The 16,350-nt window shown below is 42.8% G+C and overlaps 2 protein-coding genes across 7 annotated transcripts in view; one reads left to right on the top strand and one right to left on the bottom strand.

The window, feature by feature from the left end:
* tns2a (tensin 2a) overlaps nt 1-9,926 on the top strand; it is a 57,784-nt gene extending 47,858 nt beyond the window's left edge. For 2 of the 6 annotated variants that reach the window (XM_086214063.1, XM_086214062.1), the window contains exons 19-28: nt 179-344; nt 455-1,587; nt 1,688-1,819; nt 2,713-2,808; nt 2,889-2,966; nt 3,141-3,218; nt 6,718-6,886; nt 6,971-7,039; nt 7,326-7,355; nt 7,643-9,925. In XM_086214063.1, the coding sequence (XP_086070189.1) occupies nt 179-344; nt 455-1,587; nt 1,688-1,819; nt 2,713-2,808; nt 2,889-2,966; nt 3,141-3,218; nt 6,718-6,886; nt 6,971-7,039; nt 7,326-7,355; nt 7,643-7,781 (2,090 nt within the window). In that variant the 3' untranslated portion in view covers nt 7,782-9,925. Of the gene's footprint in view, nt 1-178; nt 345-454; nt 1,588-1,687; nt 1,820-2,712; nt 2,809-2,888; nt 2,967-3,140; nt 3,219-6,717; nt 6,887-6,970; nt 7,040-7,325; nt 7,356-7,642 lie in introns of all 6 variants that reach the window. The other 4 variants (XM_086214066.1, XM_086214064.1, XM_086214061.1 and 1 more) reach the window with 3 other exon arrangements.
* A 1,366-nt stretch (nt 9,927-11,292) lies between these two features.
* Nucleotides 11,293-16,251, bottom strand: tmem106c (transmembrane protein 106C). The gene is made up of 8 exons (XM_086214059.1): nt 16,162-16,251; nt 15,437-15,728; nt 14,088-14,151; nt 13,848-14,007; nt 13,613-13,753; nt 13,424-13,473; nt 13,284-13,337; nt 11,293-12,566 (listed from the first exon to the last, which is right to left on the bottom strand). The coding sequence occupies exons 2-8, from the start codon at nt 15,648-15,650 to the stop codon at nt 12,422-12,424; spliced, it is 828 nt and encodes a 275-aa protein (XP_086070185.1). The 5' UTR covers nt 15,651-15,728; nt 16,162-16,251; the 3' UTR covers nt 11,293-12,421.
* Nucleotides 16,252-16,350: the final 99 nt, after the last annotated feature.

Below are 16,350 nucleotides of genomic sequence, written 5' to 3'. Positions count from 1 at the left end.
GTCACATTAAAACAGAGACTCCCAGAAAGGGAATTATCTATAATCAAGAACAGCAAATACTGACTCATGCGTTCTAAACTCAATGGATGCTATTCACAGATGGCATCTCCAATCAGGCAAACTGGGGATATGATACCTATTAACAGACTGAAATGCCTGGTTTCCTCTCCTTTCTCAGATGGCCTTCGTAGCTCTGGTGAAAGCGTAGGCTGGAGGGATCACATCACCCAGGGCTCCTTCAAGAGGGTCCACAGGGATGGCCACGCTGCATGCTCTACACCGTCAGACATGTCTGGACCGTCCACTCCCGTCCACACCAGCAGCCCTCTACGCACACAGGAAAGGTATTCCACTTTTATACCTATTTACTGTAGTATAAATTACAGAAATAGCTCAATTGATCAAACACAGAGAAGTGACATTAATATTCATGTTTCATGTCTGTCCATTTCAGTCCGAGTCCAAGAGGGAGAGAGTGTGAGATTCGGACCACAGACATCATTGGCAGTGACTACGAGGCACCCCAGTCTCAGGAAGGACACTACCGTGCTGATATCATCCAGGAATCCACAGAAGTTCAAAGGAGCAGCGCTGATCCATCATCCCCCCCCTCGGCTGTGAAAGACATGCAGTCGCGTACAACCACATCAGAAACCCACGACCACTGCACTGCACCAACAGCCCCGTCCCCTACTACGCCCCAGCAGCAGCACTGTAGCCCAGTCACACCCCCAGCTTCATCAACACAGAACAATACTTTTGACTCCGTGACAACATCATCAAACCAGGGACACTGCCAAGCCCCCTCCTCTCCCATCCATACTGTACCTGCACCAGATCACCACCCCCAACCTTGCCCTCTCACGCTCCAGGGCACCCATCCATCAGAGGCTGCTGCTCTGCCTTCCACAGTGACTCAGGCAACGTGTCAGCCTTCAAACCAGACCCAGGCCCCCAGCTCTGCAGAACCTACCCCATCTTCTCCAACCAGGGATTCTCACCAAGAAGCTCCAAAACCCCCCAACTCTACAAGTTCCCCTACATCTCCCGACCCAGCTTCCGAGGGCTCCCCTGTGTCTGACGTCCCTGTTCCAGGTTTCGCCACTTTGGGTAGGAGGCTGATGTTGAGTGGGTCTGACCCCCACCATCCAAACCAAATCCAACAGCATGGAACCGCACATCACCACTACCCTGGCACTGAGCGCAGTGTCAGCGGACACACTCTTGCTCTGGACACTAACAAGAGGCACTGCTACTCCAATAACAACCCACAGCTCCACCCGTCCTCCTTCTCCAACTACTCCACCATCTCCATCCCCCTTCCGCATCCACAGCCACCTTTGCCAGAGAAGCGCCACCCGCCCAGTTTACCCAATGATGGGGCGGGGACTGTGAGGCCAGCTGTGTCTCCCTCCAGCACCACTCAGCATCAGCACCACGTCACGTTCTCTCCGACCGTGGGGGAGATTGCGCCCCCTGCTAACCAAAATGAGGAAGTGGAGCCCGAGAATGGAAATCGGGTCAGTGTGAAGTTTGTCCAGGACAGTTCGAGGTTCTGGTACAAGCCTGGCATCTCTAGAGAGCAAGGTAGGTCTGAAAGTTCCCAAAGTTATTAAAAAGTTAAGATCATTTCATAAAGCAGGTTGCTGTTATCAAACACATTGTTTCCTTGTGGGTGTAATTGTAGCAATCGCAGCCCTGAAAGAGAGAGATCCAGGAAACTTCCTCATCAGGGACAGTAATTCCTTCCAGGGGGCCTATGGCCTGGCTCTTAAAGTGGCCACACCTCCTCCCAATGTCAACAATCACAGCAGCAAAGGTAAAAATCTTCATTTACATTATGTGTTTGTTTCAGCAGCTCAGAAATAGAGTGGCCTAACAAGCATTGTTAAATGTCCCGTCCTGTCGTCTCACCGTAAATGAGTTTTAACTTAACTTTCAACTTAAATGCCTAAAATAAAGTTGCAACTTTGAAATAAACCACACCATATACCACACCTATGAATTCTGAAGCATTTATGTGTCTTAAAAAACAGCAGCTGACATGCACACAGTTAGTTGTGGTGATGTTGAAGTCATAGCTTTGTACTTATGATGATCCCATTTAGGCTTCAAAAATCCAATGTACATTTTGTGAAGATTATTATACTTTTTTGACCCCAAAGCTTACTTTTTCAGCAATGATCAAAAATACTTGCATCCATCCATTTTCTCCTGCTTATCCTGTTAAGTTGTGGGGGGGGGGGGGGTTCACCCTGGACAGGTCACCAGTCCATCATAGGGCCAACACATAGAGACAGACAACCATTCACACTCACAGTCACACCTACAGTCAATTTAGAGTATCAATCAGCCTCGTCCCCTCTTGATGTCTTTGGACTGTGGGAGGAAGCTGGAGTACCAGAGAGAACCCACACAGGAACAGGGAGAACATGGAGACTCACACAGAAAGGTCCCAAACTCAGAACTCAGACTCGAACCCAGTACCTTCTTGGTGTGAGGCGACAGTGTCAACCACTGCACCACCGCGCTGCCTGATCAAAAATCAGAGTTTAAAAAAAATCCCATTAGCTTTTGGATGAGAGAACCCATGATGATGCTAATTCCCCGGTTGGCCAAACAACTTCTGCTTTTTTAGGAGGCATAAGAATATCAGTTGCACTGTGTTTGGTTGGCATTGGTATTTACAACGGTGTTTCTCTGGTGTTACAGTGAGCGACCCTCTGGAACAGCTGGTCAGGCACTTCCTCATAGAAACAGGCCCTCGGGGAGTCAAGATTAAAGGATGCCAGAATGAGCCCTACTTCGGTAGGTTCCCTATTTTTATAGGCCCTAATGGGACTAATGGAGGCTTTACTCACCTACTTGATGTTCATGTGCATCCACAGGGAGTCTGTCTGCACTGGTCTACCAACACTCCATTACACCCATCTCTCTGCCCTGTGCCCTGAAAATCCTCGAAAAAGGTTGCTGCTCCTTAATATTGGCAGTATTGTGCTTGGCAGCTAAGAAGATGTAGTCATCAGATACTTTTTCATCTGTCCTTTGATATATTAAGCAAAAAAATCTTCAAAACATCAAACAAAACACCTTACAATCCATGCATCTGATCTAAGTGAGTGTTATCTCCATGTTGTCAGACCTGATCGGAGACTTGCCCGAGGTTCAACCAGTGAGCAACATCAGCACAGCTGCTGACCTGCTGAAACAAGGAGCAGGTCAGTTCACCATCCCACCGTCTGTCCCCACCTAAGTTAGAACTAGAGGGGACATTAATAATGGTTTGATAATGTTTAGTTAACCGTTAGCGATGCTTCGCGAATGCTACTTATCCATCCATTTTATATTGCTTATCCTGTTAAGGGTCGTGGGGGGGGGGGGGGGGGGGGGGGGGCTGGAGCCTATCCCAGCAGCCTTCGGGCATGAGGTGGGGTTCACCCTGGACAGGTCTCCAGTCCATCACAGGACCAACACATAGAGACAGACAACCATTCACACTCACAGCCACACCTACGGTCAATTTAGTGTATCAATCAGCCTCGTCCCCTCTTGATGTCTTTGGACTGTGGGAGGAAACTGGAGTACCAGAGAGAACCCACACAGGAACAGGGAGAACATGCAGACTCACACAGAAAGATCCTGTGCTGGTGCGGGGACTCAAACCTGGAACCTTCTTGCTGTGAGGCGACAGTGCTGACCACTGCACCACTGTGCCACCTTGATGCTACCTGGTGTTGCTAAGTTAAGCATTAGCTAACAGTTAACTAATGTGTTCAGTAATCATTTATTTTATTTGTTCATGCTAATTTTCAGCAAATTGAATGGAGAATCGGGAGGTCAGGGTGAAGGGTAGCTTAAGTGATAATTGGTCTCAAAAAGCATTAAGAAATGGTTTATGATGCTCGTTGAGCTCTCTTCTATATAACTACTCCACTCTCTTCTATATAACTACTCCACTCTCTTCTATATAACTACTCTACTCTCTTCTATATAACTACTCCACTCTCTTCTATATAACTACTTTACTCTCTTCTATATAACTACTCCACTCTCTTCTATATAACTACTCTACTCTCTTCTATATAACTACTCCACTCTCTTCTATATAACTACTCCACTCTCTTCTATATAACTACTCCACTCTCTTCTATATAACTACTCCACTCTCTTCTATATAACTACTCTACTCTCTTCTATATAACTACTCCACTCTCTTCTATATAAATACTCCACTCTCTTCTATATAACTACTCTACTCGCTTCTATATAACTACTCTACTCTCTTCTATATAACTACTCCACTCTCTTCTATATAACTACTCTACTCTCTTCTATATAACTACTCCACTCTCTTCTATATAACTACTCCACTCTCTTCTATATAACTACTCTACTCTCTTCTATATAACTACTCCACTCTCTTCTATATAACTACTCCACTCTCTTCTATATAACTACTCCACTCTCTTCTATATAACTACTCTACTCTCTTCTATATAACTACTCCACTCTCTTCTATATAACTACTCCACTCTCTTCTATATAACTACTCCACTCTCTTCTATATAACTACTCTACTCTCTTCTATATAACTACTCTACTCTCTTCTATATAACTACTCTACTCTCTTCTATATAACTACTCCACTCTCTTCTATATAACTACTCCACTCTCTTCTATATAACTACTCCACTCTCTTCTATATAACTACTCTACTCTCTTCTATATAACTACTCTACTCTCTTCTATATAACTACTCCACTCTCTTCTATATAACTACTCCACTCTCTTCTATATAACTACTCTACTCTCTTCTATATAACTACTCCACTCTCTTCTATATAACTACTCTACTCTCTTCTATATAACTACTCTACTCTCTTCTATATAACTACTCCACTCTCTTCTATATAACTACTCCACTCTCTTCTATATAACTACTCCACTCTCTTCTATATAACTACTCCACTCTCTTCTATATAACTACTCCACTCTCTTCTATATAACTACTCCACTCTCTTCTATATAACTACTCTACTCTCTTCTATATAACTACTCCACTCTCTTCTATATAACTACTCCACTCTCTTCTATATAAATACTCCACTCTCTTCTATATAACTACTCTACTCTCTTCTATATAACTACTCCACTCTCTTCTATATAACTACTCTACTCTCTTCTATATAACTACTCCACTCTCTTCTATATAACTACTCTACTCTCTTCTATATAACTACTCCACTCTCTTCTATATAACTACTCTACTCTCTTCTATATAACTACTCCACTCTCTTCTATATAACTACTCTCTACTCTCTTCTATATAACTACTCCACTCTCTTCTATATAACTACTCTACTCTCTTCTATGTAACTACTCCACTCTCTTCTATATAACTACTCCACTCTCTTCTATATAACTACTCCACTCTCTTCTATATAACTACTCCACTCTCTTCTATATAACTACTCTACTCTCTTCTATATAACTACTCCACTCTCTTCTATATAACTACTCCACTCTCTTCTATATAACTACTCCACTCTCTTCTATATAACTACTCTACTCTCTTCTATATAACTACTCCACTCTCTTCTATATAACTACTCCACTCTCTTCTATATAACTACTCCACTCTCTTCTATATAACTACTCCACTCTCTTCTATATAACTACTCCACTCTCTTCTATATCACTACTCCACTCTCTTCTATATAACTACTCCACTCTCTTCTATATAACTACTTTACTCTCTTCTATATAACTACTCTACTCTCTTCGATATAACTACTCTACTCTCTTCTATATAACTACTCCACTCTCTTCTATATAACTACTCCACTCTCTTCTATATAACTACTTTACTCTCTTCTATATAACTACTCTACTCTCTTCGATATAACTACTCTACTCTCTTCTATATAACTACTCCACTCTCTTCTATATAACTACTCCACTCTCTTCTATATAACTACTCCACTCTCTTCTATATAACTACTTTACTCTCTTCTATATAACTACTCTACTCTCTTCGATATAACTACTCTACTCTCTTCTATATAACTACTCCACTCTCTTCTATATAACTACTCCACTCTCTTCTATATAACTACTCTACTCTCTTCTATATAACTACTCTACTCTCTTCTATATAACTAATCATCAACTCTTCATAAATCAATAAATACTAGAGTGTTTATAGCCAGTCATTCTTATTTAGATAGAACTACTCAAAAACCATAAGTCAGGTCAGATGGAGTAGCCCAGCCAATATGAGCGAACCCGTCCCAAAATCGATGGGTCCTGGAAGGTCCCGTGAAGTTCAGATCTGGTCCCCGCACTGCATCCCTCATACACTTTACAGATTATGATTGAATAATTGTTCCAGTCAAACTTCCCTAGAGTAGCAGTATTTATTTCACCGAGTTATTTTATAACTAAATAAAAACACAGGCTGGCTACTAATCAGAGCATAAGCGACTGAACAGTCCACTTGTATGTTGTAATGCAAACATGTTGGTCTCACTTTAAAGAGAGTAATACAGAAAGGGAGATGCACGGAATCCTTTTGAATTTGTGTTGTCACAGAGTAAACTTTGTTTTTTCCAATCACCGATTGCTGCCTGAAATGACAATAAACTCAGAGCTAGCGAGCTCGTAGCACCATGTGGTCTTTTTGTCATCTTACTGGCTTTTTTGCTCCTCGTCCCTCAGCCTGTAACGTCCTCTACCTGAACTCTGTGGAAACGGAATCTCTGACCGGTCCCCAAGCCATCGCCAAGGCAACCGACGCTACGCTGGGTCGCAACCTTCGCCCCGTTGCTACGGTGGTTCAGTTCAAGGTGACATCACAGGGCATCACACTGACTGACAGCCAGCGCAGGTAAGACTTGTTTCATATATTTACTATTTATTACAGTTTTTCTTCAGTGTACACAAACTGGTTTGACTGTCTTTCTTCTCCTAGGGTTTTCTTCCGGAGACATTACCCGGTGAACAGTGTAACCTTCAGCAGCATCGACCCTAAAGACAGGAGGTAGGCAACCAGAATGAGGTTCTCTAGACCCATTAGAACTAACCTGGAATCAGCAGGAATCATAGACCCACCATGATGATCAGTCGTTGCACCTGTGATCATTCACCGTTGTTTTTGTGCTGTGAGCCGTCGCATGGGTTTGTGCGGGAATGCGTGCATGAGAGAGACGGTCATTATGTGTGTAAGCATGCTGGCTGCAGCACCTCTGCCTGTGCGTCTGAGCCCGGTCTCTCTCTCTCTCTCTCTCTTTCTCCCTCTCTCTCCCTCTCTATCTCTCTCTGCATAGGTGGACTAACTCAGACAACACCACTGTTAAGTAAGTGCTTTTGTTTGTGACTGAGGGGGAAGTGGCAGGTGAGCGTGTGCGTGTGTGCGTGTGTGTGTGTGTGCCTTGTTTCCCTCCAGAAATATTTGAGCCTCTGCATGGCGCCAGATTGCGTGTGAGCCTGGCAAAAAATCATTGAAGCAAACATGATTTAATCATGAAAATCAGGTCCAGTGTGAGCCCCTGTTATGTAATACTAATTCCCGCTTGTCATTAACCCTTAACTGACAACACAAATTCACTAATTGCATACTTTCTCTTTGTTTATGGTCCCTCAGGGTGTTTGGGTTTGTAGCCAAGAAGCCGGGCAGCTTAGCGGAGAATGTGTGCCACCTGTTCGCTGAACTGGACCCAGAACAACCCGCTTCGGCCATCATCAACTTCATCAACAAGGTCATGTTGTCTCAGCGCAGATAGATAGAGACAAAGAGCAAACTCAGAGCACACCAGCAGACACACAAAGCTTCCAGTACTGTCGCGTTGCCCTCTGTAGAAGCTCTGAGTTTGAGGCCATGACTCCACCTCCAAAGTTAAATGTATCTGAGTATTGTTGATGAAAACAAACACAAAGCAGAACAGTGTACAGAGAAAGCCATGACATGTCATGTCACAACTCCTCCAAGGGTGAGGAGGCTCGAAGCCTGCCATCTTCTACTATCTACCTAAGGGCCTGTATCGTGAATCTCCATGGTAACGCATGCTGCACAGCTAACTTGCTCCAGGATCCAACCAAAACCTGTCAACAGTTCACTTGATGAGTTGGGTTACAAGTTAAGTGAGGGGTCAACATCCCCACAATATCCTAACAGTTAACAAGTGACAAGTAACAAGTGTTCCTGATCCAACACCGGCATGTTTAAAAAGAAGAAGAGAAAAGAACACATTGTTTTACTTGTAGATTAGAGACATGAGGTGACAAAAGCTGCACTGTGGCGTAGATGTCACCTTATTTAACCACTAGGTGGCACTATTACTCAAATCCAGCTTGGAGACGTCATCGGGCAGGGACTCTCATCAAATGACTGAAGTCTGCAAAAGATTTGACCGTGGGGAGTCCACAAGTTTCTTCGGTGAAATATGAAAATTTGCCTCCTTTCTACAGTCACTGATGGTCTCCACGGTAACCCATCACAAAGTTCTCACCATATTTCAGGTGGATCTGGTGTATGCCACATTTGTCTGTCAGCAGGATTCTGCAAAAACCCTGAGGCTGAATTTTCACAACTCCACTAAGTCTGGTGAAAAATCAGCCTCACAATATTTGCAGAATCCTGCTGACAGACAGACGCTACAGATCAATCCGTTCCTTGCTGCTCCGTAACAGTAGTTACCAGAGAAAACTTTGACTTCCTGTGTAGGCTTGAGGCATTTGTTAAAAATGATGTGGACCTGGATCGCTGCAAACTCAACGATAATGACCCTGCATTTTTATCAATATGTATAACATCTGTGATTGGGACAAGAAGGCTAAAGCTAACTCGTGCGGTGATACCAGTAATAATCCGGAGCCACAATACGGCTGGACAGAGCTCCTGATGGAGCCGGTTCATGATAGCGGCCCCGGGTTAGATGATGGCGGGAGGACCGACGGACACACACTGTTGATGTCTCTCCTCACACTGTTAGACAACAACAAAGATTTCACACTGAACAACTGTTTCATGTTGTTACAGCAAGCTTTATTTTTCATTCTTATTAAGTGACCAAAGACCTAATGATGTCATAAAGCTATTCAGAGGTATGTACAGCACCGTTATAAATCACAATGGACAATCCTGCTTGTTTGGTTTTTGTTTTGTTTTTTCCCCACTCACACACGAGTAATGGGAGCGAGCGAGAGACTAATGAAAGTAAATCAGAATGTGAGGCCTTAACTGAAGCGTGTGTGTGTGAAGTGTGTTGAGGGTCAATTTGTCAGGTTTTGTTACATCCTCTTATAATTAAAGAAAAGCAAGTGAAACGGTGAAGACGAGGAAGGACTTGAGCGCGCCATTGCCGCCTGGTGTTCATTCACTGCTTCACACACTGCTGTGATGAAACACAGACACACCGGTGTACAACTGTCGCATAGCGACAGATGGAGGTCCAAGGAGGAGACGACACACGTACTTAACCAAAGATGAAGCACTCTTGTATTAATAAGCTTTTAATCCAGCTATATTTTTGTACCTATTTGCTTCTTGTATTTTTTACGATGCTTTTACGTAGAGTGTTGCCTTGTTCGGTAAACCCTAGAAATACACGACTTGTATCACAGCGATAATATATTGTGGTCCGTTTTTCTTGTTGATCTGGATATTATGTAGTAATATATTTTCACATGCAGCTATAGGACAGCGTTAAAAAAAAGGAAACATTTGTTTGAAAAGGATATTATGCTATTTTGTATGCAAAAAAAATTAAATAGAATTAAACTGAGATGATGTGGTACCTTAAACTGATTTAGAGTCTGCTTGTTTTTTGTTTGATGGTCCAAAAAGAAAGTGAAAGACCTCTGAAAATCATATATACATTTTATATGTCTGGATTACAGTAATGTTCCAAATATAGCACCACCCATTTTTTTCAGATGTTTCTATAAAAAAACAAAAAAAACAAGTCATTTTCTAAACAATACGGTAAAAAGTTAGTTTTGCTGCTGCCTACCCAAATAATTCTGGCACCCTTATTTCATTTTGATCTTGACTCATTTACAGCAATATCCTCTAGTGCAAGTTATTTTCAGACAAAAGACGTAAACAAACTAAGTAAAGAAACATTATTTACAATCCCTTTGTAAACAAAACAAAATAATTTGTATTTTTATTTAAGAATCATTGTAATTGATAGTATTAGAGGGAAACTGATTACTTTTTGAGGTTATTTCACAGTGAAATCACCGCTAAAATGTTAACGTGTGGTCTGTAGGTGGGGGTGAAAAAAGCTGTCAAAAGCTGCAGTTGCTAACAAATGGCTAAACGTGACCACCAATGTCAACAAGCAGAAGAGGCTTGAAGTTAATAGTAAAGTTATGCAACTGCAGTGCAGTTTGTCCATCGCATTCCGTGAGTGTTGTGCTTCAATGCAGTGCTAGAAATTCCCATTGCATTTAGGCTTTAATAATCACTAGTCATTTGTGAAGCTGTGCCTCAGGAACAGAACATGCAAGTTTCCAAAACATTTATTAGCCACAATGTTTATTTTCATCAATAATCCAAAGTCCAATGTAAAAATCCCTTCAGCTTTTGGTTGAGGTGAACCTACTGTGATACTAACTTCCTGGTCAACCAACAAAAAGTGCTCGGTTTGGATACGTTTGAATTGGATTCCTTGCTGTGCGGTGATTGAAATTGCTCTCATAAATCAGCAGGCTATGTACTTTTGCTGAGCGGCAGCACCCTCTACTGGTAAAGATGATTAAATACAAGACTGTGCCACACCATATTCTGTTAATATGGGAATAAACACAGTTCCACACTATTTTCAACTAATTTGAAGAGAAAGAACTAATTTTGATAAGCCAAGGACAGAGGAACATGTTGTATATGGAACAATAAGACTAAAATGTTCTATTGAAACATCCTCCATGTTTATGGTTGATCTCTCATTACTGTGACCATTGATTTGGAGCCACACCAGCTGTTAAAACGCAGTTACTTATAGCTTGTGTTACACTACCAGTCGGTAAGAGTCTTACTATTATCTTCTGCCCTTCATATTTTCCTCTGTAAATGCTGATTTTCACTTGTGTCATGATTCCAGAACTAGCTTATGTGAACGTAGCTTCTGTGTCACAGAAGCTAATTAGGTTCATTTTAAACAAGCTAGCAGGAGTTTCTTGCAGGAGCAGGTGTTCAGAGCTTGGAGCAGAAATGAAATGCACCAATCCATCAAAATTATGGATAAAAATGTTGTTCCTACAAAGAAAACAAACACAAACATCAAACAACTCACATGGACCTCAGTGGCAGGAACAACAAGAGTCATACCATTATTCCTTATTATTTATTTTATTTATACAATTTCCTTCAAGGACTCTTTTTCATTTCAGAGCCAAGCACAAAAATATAAACTACTCATTTTTAAAAATTTGGTAAAAGATTTAACTTCCCAAAAAAATCTACAAACTGTCCCTTTAAAAAGCATGTCCGATCAGAAGACGTGGACAAATCCATAGAGCAGATACTGAAGCTGATGTAGGTTTTTGTTGACCTCTGCCCCCCCCGGCTCTGAGACTGTTTACTTTGATAAGCCAGAGATGTGTGATGACAAAGAGAACAGAATCATGGAAATCCACCATCTGACAACCTGTGAATAGCGACATCGTGGACACGCTAATGTTAATACCACGTTACAGAAGATTCTTCTCAAGCAGCCCGCAAGCTATGAGGTGGGAAGACGGTTCTGGCTTATGATTAACAGGGTCAGTGATTACGTCCCATCACCACAGGCGCTCCACTGACTCCTTAAATTTACTTGAACTGTGCCCCTTCATGTTAATACAGACATGTCCTGGATCAAAAAAAAAAGAGAGAGAGAGAGAGACTTTGCGTGTGCTCTCTCGTTTAAAAACAAGCATTTACCATTTTTGGCTTTAGCAATAATTAAATAACACAGCAAAAGCACTTCTGAAGCATTTTGGAGGCACAAAAACCACACCAGCTGACACCAGTCCTCCTGCAAGTGTCAGCTTTGCTCCTTTTTTTTTTCTTTTTCCCCCGGTCCACACAGGGTTGCAATACCAAATATCTCTGGTCATTCAGGCAGGGAAGAATGTTCTCCTGGTGTTTTGACAGCAATTCACACGCACGCACACACACACACACACACACACACACACACAGCTCTCCAGCCGTCAGTTAAAGCTTTGGCAAACAAAAGGACATCTCCCTTCCCCGACTGACATTTCCCCTGCTTCCACAAAAGATGAGCTCCTCAGCATATCATGTGACTCCTTACGTCAGCGCGTTTTGAAATAGTTTGGTTTGAAATAGTTTGGAGACGGTAGCAGACGCCACCGTCCGCCACCGTGTCCCACATCCTCCTGATGAGCATTCCATCCCCTCTGGTCCAGGACATCACAGCATGGGGGGGCTGACAGAGCGGTGCCAGTGCAGTGGGGCTTTCTGGTAGTATGTAGTGTTGGAACCGCAGTCTATGTAGCGATACGCTTCCAGGGTGTTCTGGGACGTTCTCACCATGTACGAGGTTTTCACTGAGGTTCTGAATACACACAGAATGACACAGGCGTCAAGACCCAGGGGTGCATCTGACTGCGGGAGGGGGGGGGGGGGGGGGCTCTAAACTGCACCTTTACCATGAATCAGCGCTGTCATCTCCAGGGAAACATTTCAAAAAAACTAAGTTGTGATCAGAATATCATCACCAGCACTTTGAGGAAGTGCTTCATGGTCAACACTCATGTCACTCATCACAAAACTGCATCGTCACCTTGCGCCTCCAAGACTATGGAGGCCCAACTATAGCGGTAATGACTAGATGACGTAAAGTCATCGTTGCGAGACGGAGAGTATAAATTGTGACAAAAGAGTCATCATTTCGAGACAGAGTCATAATTCCATAACTGAATCTCCAAAACTCATAATTTCACATTTTTATCTCAGAATTATGATTTCCTTCTGTTGCGATTTCAACAAATTATCTCAGTTCTGACTTTTTTAATGTCATGATTGACTTTTTCTTATCACAGAACGATGATTTCTTGATGTCCTGAATTTCATTTGCTTACTACGGGATTCATTTTTAATATCAAGGCTATAATAAGGCTAATAATTTTTATCAGTCTTTTCGTCCTTTCTTCTGGTAGAAAAGGGCATCTGTGGCAGGCTGATTTATCAAAGGTCATAATGATGTAGGAATGAATTGGGAAAAATACCAAGATAAAAGAAAAAAATATATTTAAAAATAAGTTGTACTTACTGCATGAATACCAAAATGTTGTGGACCTTGATGCTGGGCATGGTGCAGAAGGCACTGGAAAAAGAGAAAAGTCGTAGTAGTTGTATTTTATTGACGCATTCGGAGGATTCTACGTGACACGTTTCAGTCGCCGCACTTACTACACGTAGGGGGCGCTGCTGCCAATCTCCACACTGACTGTGTAGTTCACCTACACAAGATTCATAATGTGCACATTCTGATTATTATCATCCCCAGCTGGAACCAAACTTCTGAAATGTCTAACTGAGGCGTGCTCATTCCGGCAGCAAGCAGGTATCAAACGCGCGTTCGTCAAACAAAAACCGCACCTGAGTCTCACTGAGAGGCAGGACAGTGGTGGCGTTGTTCAGCTGCCGAGTGCCGATCACCGTCTTCATGTAGAGAACCTGACAGTTCACACTCTGCACCAGCACTGAGAAGAAGTTGGGGTTGGTAAAGTTCAGCGTGCTCTGACATGACAGAATAAACAGAGGGCATTAGCAGCGTTAACATTGTCAGCGAGTGGAATAACGCCACGTCCATTATTGATGACAGAAGACTTACCGTCATGTTCATGAGGACCTTGGAGGCGGAGGGATCGAAGCGTACCGTCACCAAGCGTATCCCATCGTCCACCACCACCACCGCGCGAGGGAAGAGGAAGAAGGCCACAAGCGAGGAAGCGAGGAGGCACAGCACGACCGACAGGACCACGTAGAGTTTCCTGGGACAACGAAAATACAGATGAACAAAGATTAAAAAAAAGAACCTGAGACAGATCTCAGTGGTGGAGGACAGACTTACGTTCTCTGAGGCTGCAGCCTTTGGTCACTATATGGGATCAACGCGACCAGTTCATTCACCTGACCTATCAAGGAGGAGATAACACGGTGGTCACTGAGATCTGGACGCGTCACAGAGCTGCTGCTATTACATCATGACCAGATTCCTCTAAATAAAATACAACCGTGGATGTATCTCATCGCTTCAGGGCCAACAGCGACGTGAGGGAGAAGAGGAAAATCCCGTGACTGATTAATTGGATTTTATTCTTTAAATATATTTTTAAAAAAAGGGTTCAAACACTCTAAAGAGGATGTCTGTGGACGGCAGCGCATTTCAAAGTTTAACAATTAAAAGCGTTGAGGTTCCATAAATATCAGCTGATTCGTTGCTAATATGGACTGATATCAGCCAGGTGATTAACAGGTCAAGCCCAGGACGATACTGATAGGTCTGATGGGACGTTCCAGTCTGGTTTTTGGAATTCCCAGTTCCCACTTTTTCATAAATACAGATTTTACCACTTTTATATCTTAACTATGTCACATTAAATCAGTTGTACACACACACTGTACTTTTCATCCGCTATCTGTTAGCATGCTGCTACTATGTTTGTACCCACCATATTGATATCAAGTGGTACTGGAAACGGCTGGGATGCCGATTTTTTTCCCCTGATATCTGACATGCTGATACTTTTACCACTCATTCGGTCGATACAGACCAATAATATCATCTATAAAAAACAACAGGTTTATAGAATGTCCACATTTTTAAGAAAAAAAACCCATGAAAATATTGTGAATTAGAAACTAACATTAATCTTCGTTTTCAAAGTGTGTGGAAAACCCATTAAACAGACATTTACTACATTATTTCCTCATCAGAAACGACAGATGGTGAGGAAAACTGTTCTGATACTGCCTGTCGATACCGATACACATAATCATACTCAAAGCAAGTCCAGGTCTCAAATATTACGTTTGAAAATACATCATCCTCATCAGGTTTGGTCTCGTTTTCAGTGCAATATCTCCTTCCTCAAAGTAACTAATGGTTTGAGATGAAAGTAGTGGAATAAAAAGTACAATATTTCCCTCCAAATGTACAGGAGTAAAAGTACTAAGTCACAAGTATGAAGTCAACACACCTCTACAGTGTACTGAGGTAAAGCACTTGAGTAAAAATACCTCATTATTTTCCACCTCTACAGACAAGTACAGGAAACGCTCACCTTGAGGCAAACTTTAGCTCTTGAGTACTGTTGCATGTCTGCAGACTGCACCGCAGCCATATTTGAAGTCTTTTTAAAGAATGATGTAGCAAAAGGTGCTCAAACTGACTTTCAGCTGAGTTCCAGCTCGACCTACCTGAGGGTATACGTCCAGTGCCTTGACATGTGGGGCATGTAATGCTGTCCCTGCCGGTGAACTCCACGTACGGAAACTGGGCTATGTCCTCCCGTCTTCCGAGCCCGTCCAAAGAGTCATTATCGGAGTCTCTGTCCTCTCCACGCCGCCCGGAGCGCCGGCTCTCTGGCAGCAGCGACAGGTTGCTGCCGCTCCGAGACAACCGACTCCCCATAGGGGCTGAAGTCGGTCAAGCCAGTTCTAATACGGACTTAATTACTTCCTGTCTTCGGATGAGCCGCGGGGTGCCATTCTGGTGAAAGATGTGAGCAAACTGACCGAGGAGCAAAGACGCAGCTGTGATATACAGCGACGGTCTGTGTGTCCGTGTCTGGATGGCATCAGCTGACTCCGGGTGGCGGCTATGATATAGCTAATTGGTCAAAGTTAGCTATTAGCCCACACGGATTTAAAAAAAACAAAAACAAAACCTTGCTTTAATTACAAAAACATGTAGAACTTCATGTTATTTTCCACATTACCACCAAAAGCTCTCAACTTCTCTGTGTTGAAGTCTCGTGTTCTGCGTGACGCATTTACAGATTCATAACATCCGGTACACGGTGTCTTATTTTTTGTCCAAATACAGTGTTTTGTCACAATACGTTCGGTCCACTGAAAAAAGTTGCACACAGTTAATCTACAGTATTCTTTGTTAAATAAAAGAGTCAATCCCTTCAAGTTACCCCAGCGATTCAGCCGTCAAAACGTCGCCTTCCTCGAGTTCCTGAAATGACATGTGGTCCGGAACAACGCGAAGGCAGCATGACAACGTGAGGCAGCCGCTGCCCTCTAGTGTCGAAACTACAGTATGACATCATTCTGATCCCGATTACACTCTGCCCTCAAAGTCCAGTTACTTTATTTAGTCAAAC

This window comes from Aulostomus chinensis, chromosome 9, assembly GCF_037954235.1.
Source record: "Aulostomus chinensis isolate RoL2024-O1b breed Wild chromosome 9, RoL_Achi_v1.0, whole genome shotgun sequence".
Lineage (NCBI taxonomy): Eukaryota > Metazoa > Chordata > Actinopteri > Syngnathiformes > Aulostomidae > Aulostomus > Aulostomus chinensis.
This window is presented reverse-complemented; position numbering and strand designations above follow the sequence as displayed.

Coding starts and splice junctions, on each gene's coding strand:
- tmem106c (XM_086214059.1), bottom strand. CDS start 15,650: ATGGGGAGTCGGTTGTCTCGGAGCGGCAGCAACCTGTCGCTGCTGCCA. Junction 14,008..14,087: donor AGGCTGCAGCCTCAGAGAAC/GTAAGTCTGTCC, acceptor TCGTTGTCCCAG/GAAACTCTACGTGGTCCTGT. Junction 13,474..13,612: donor TGCCTCTCAGTGAGACTCAG/GTGCGGTTTTTG, acceptor AATCTTGTGTAG/GTGAACTACACAGTCAGTGT.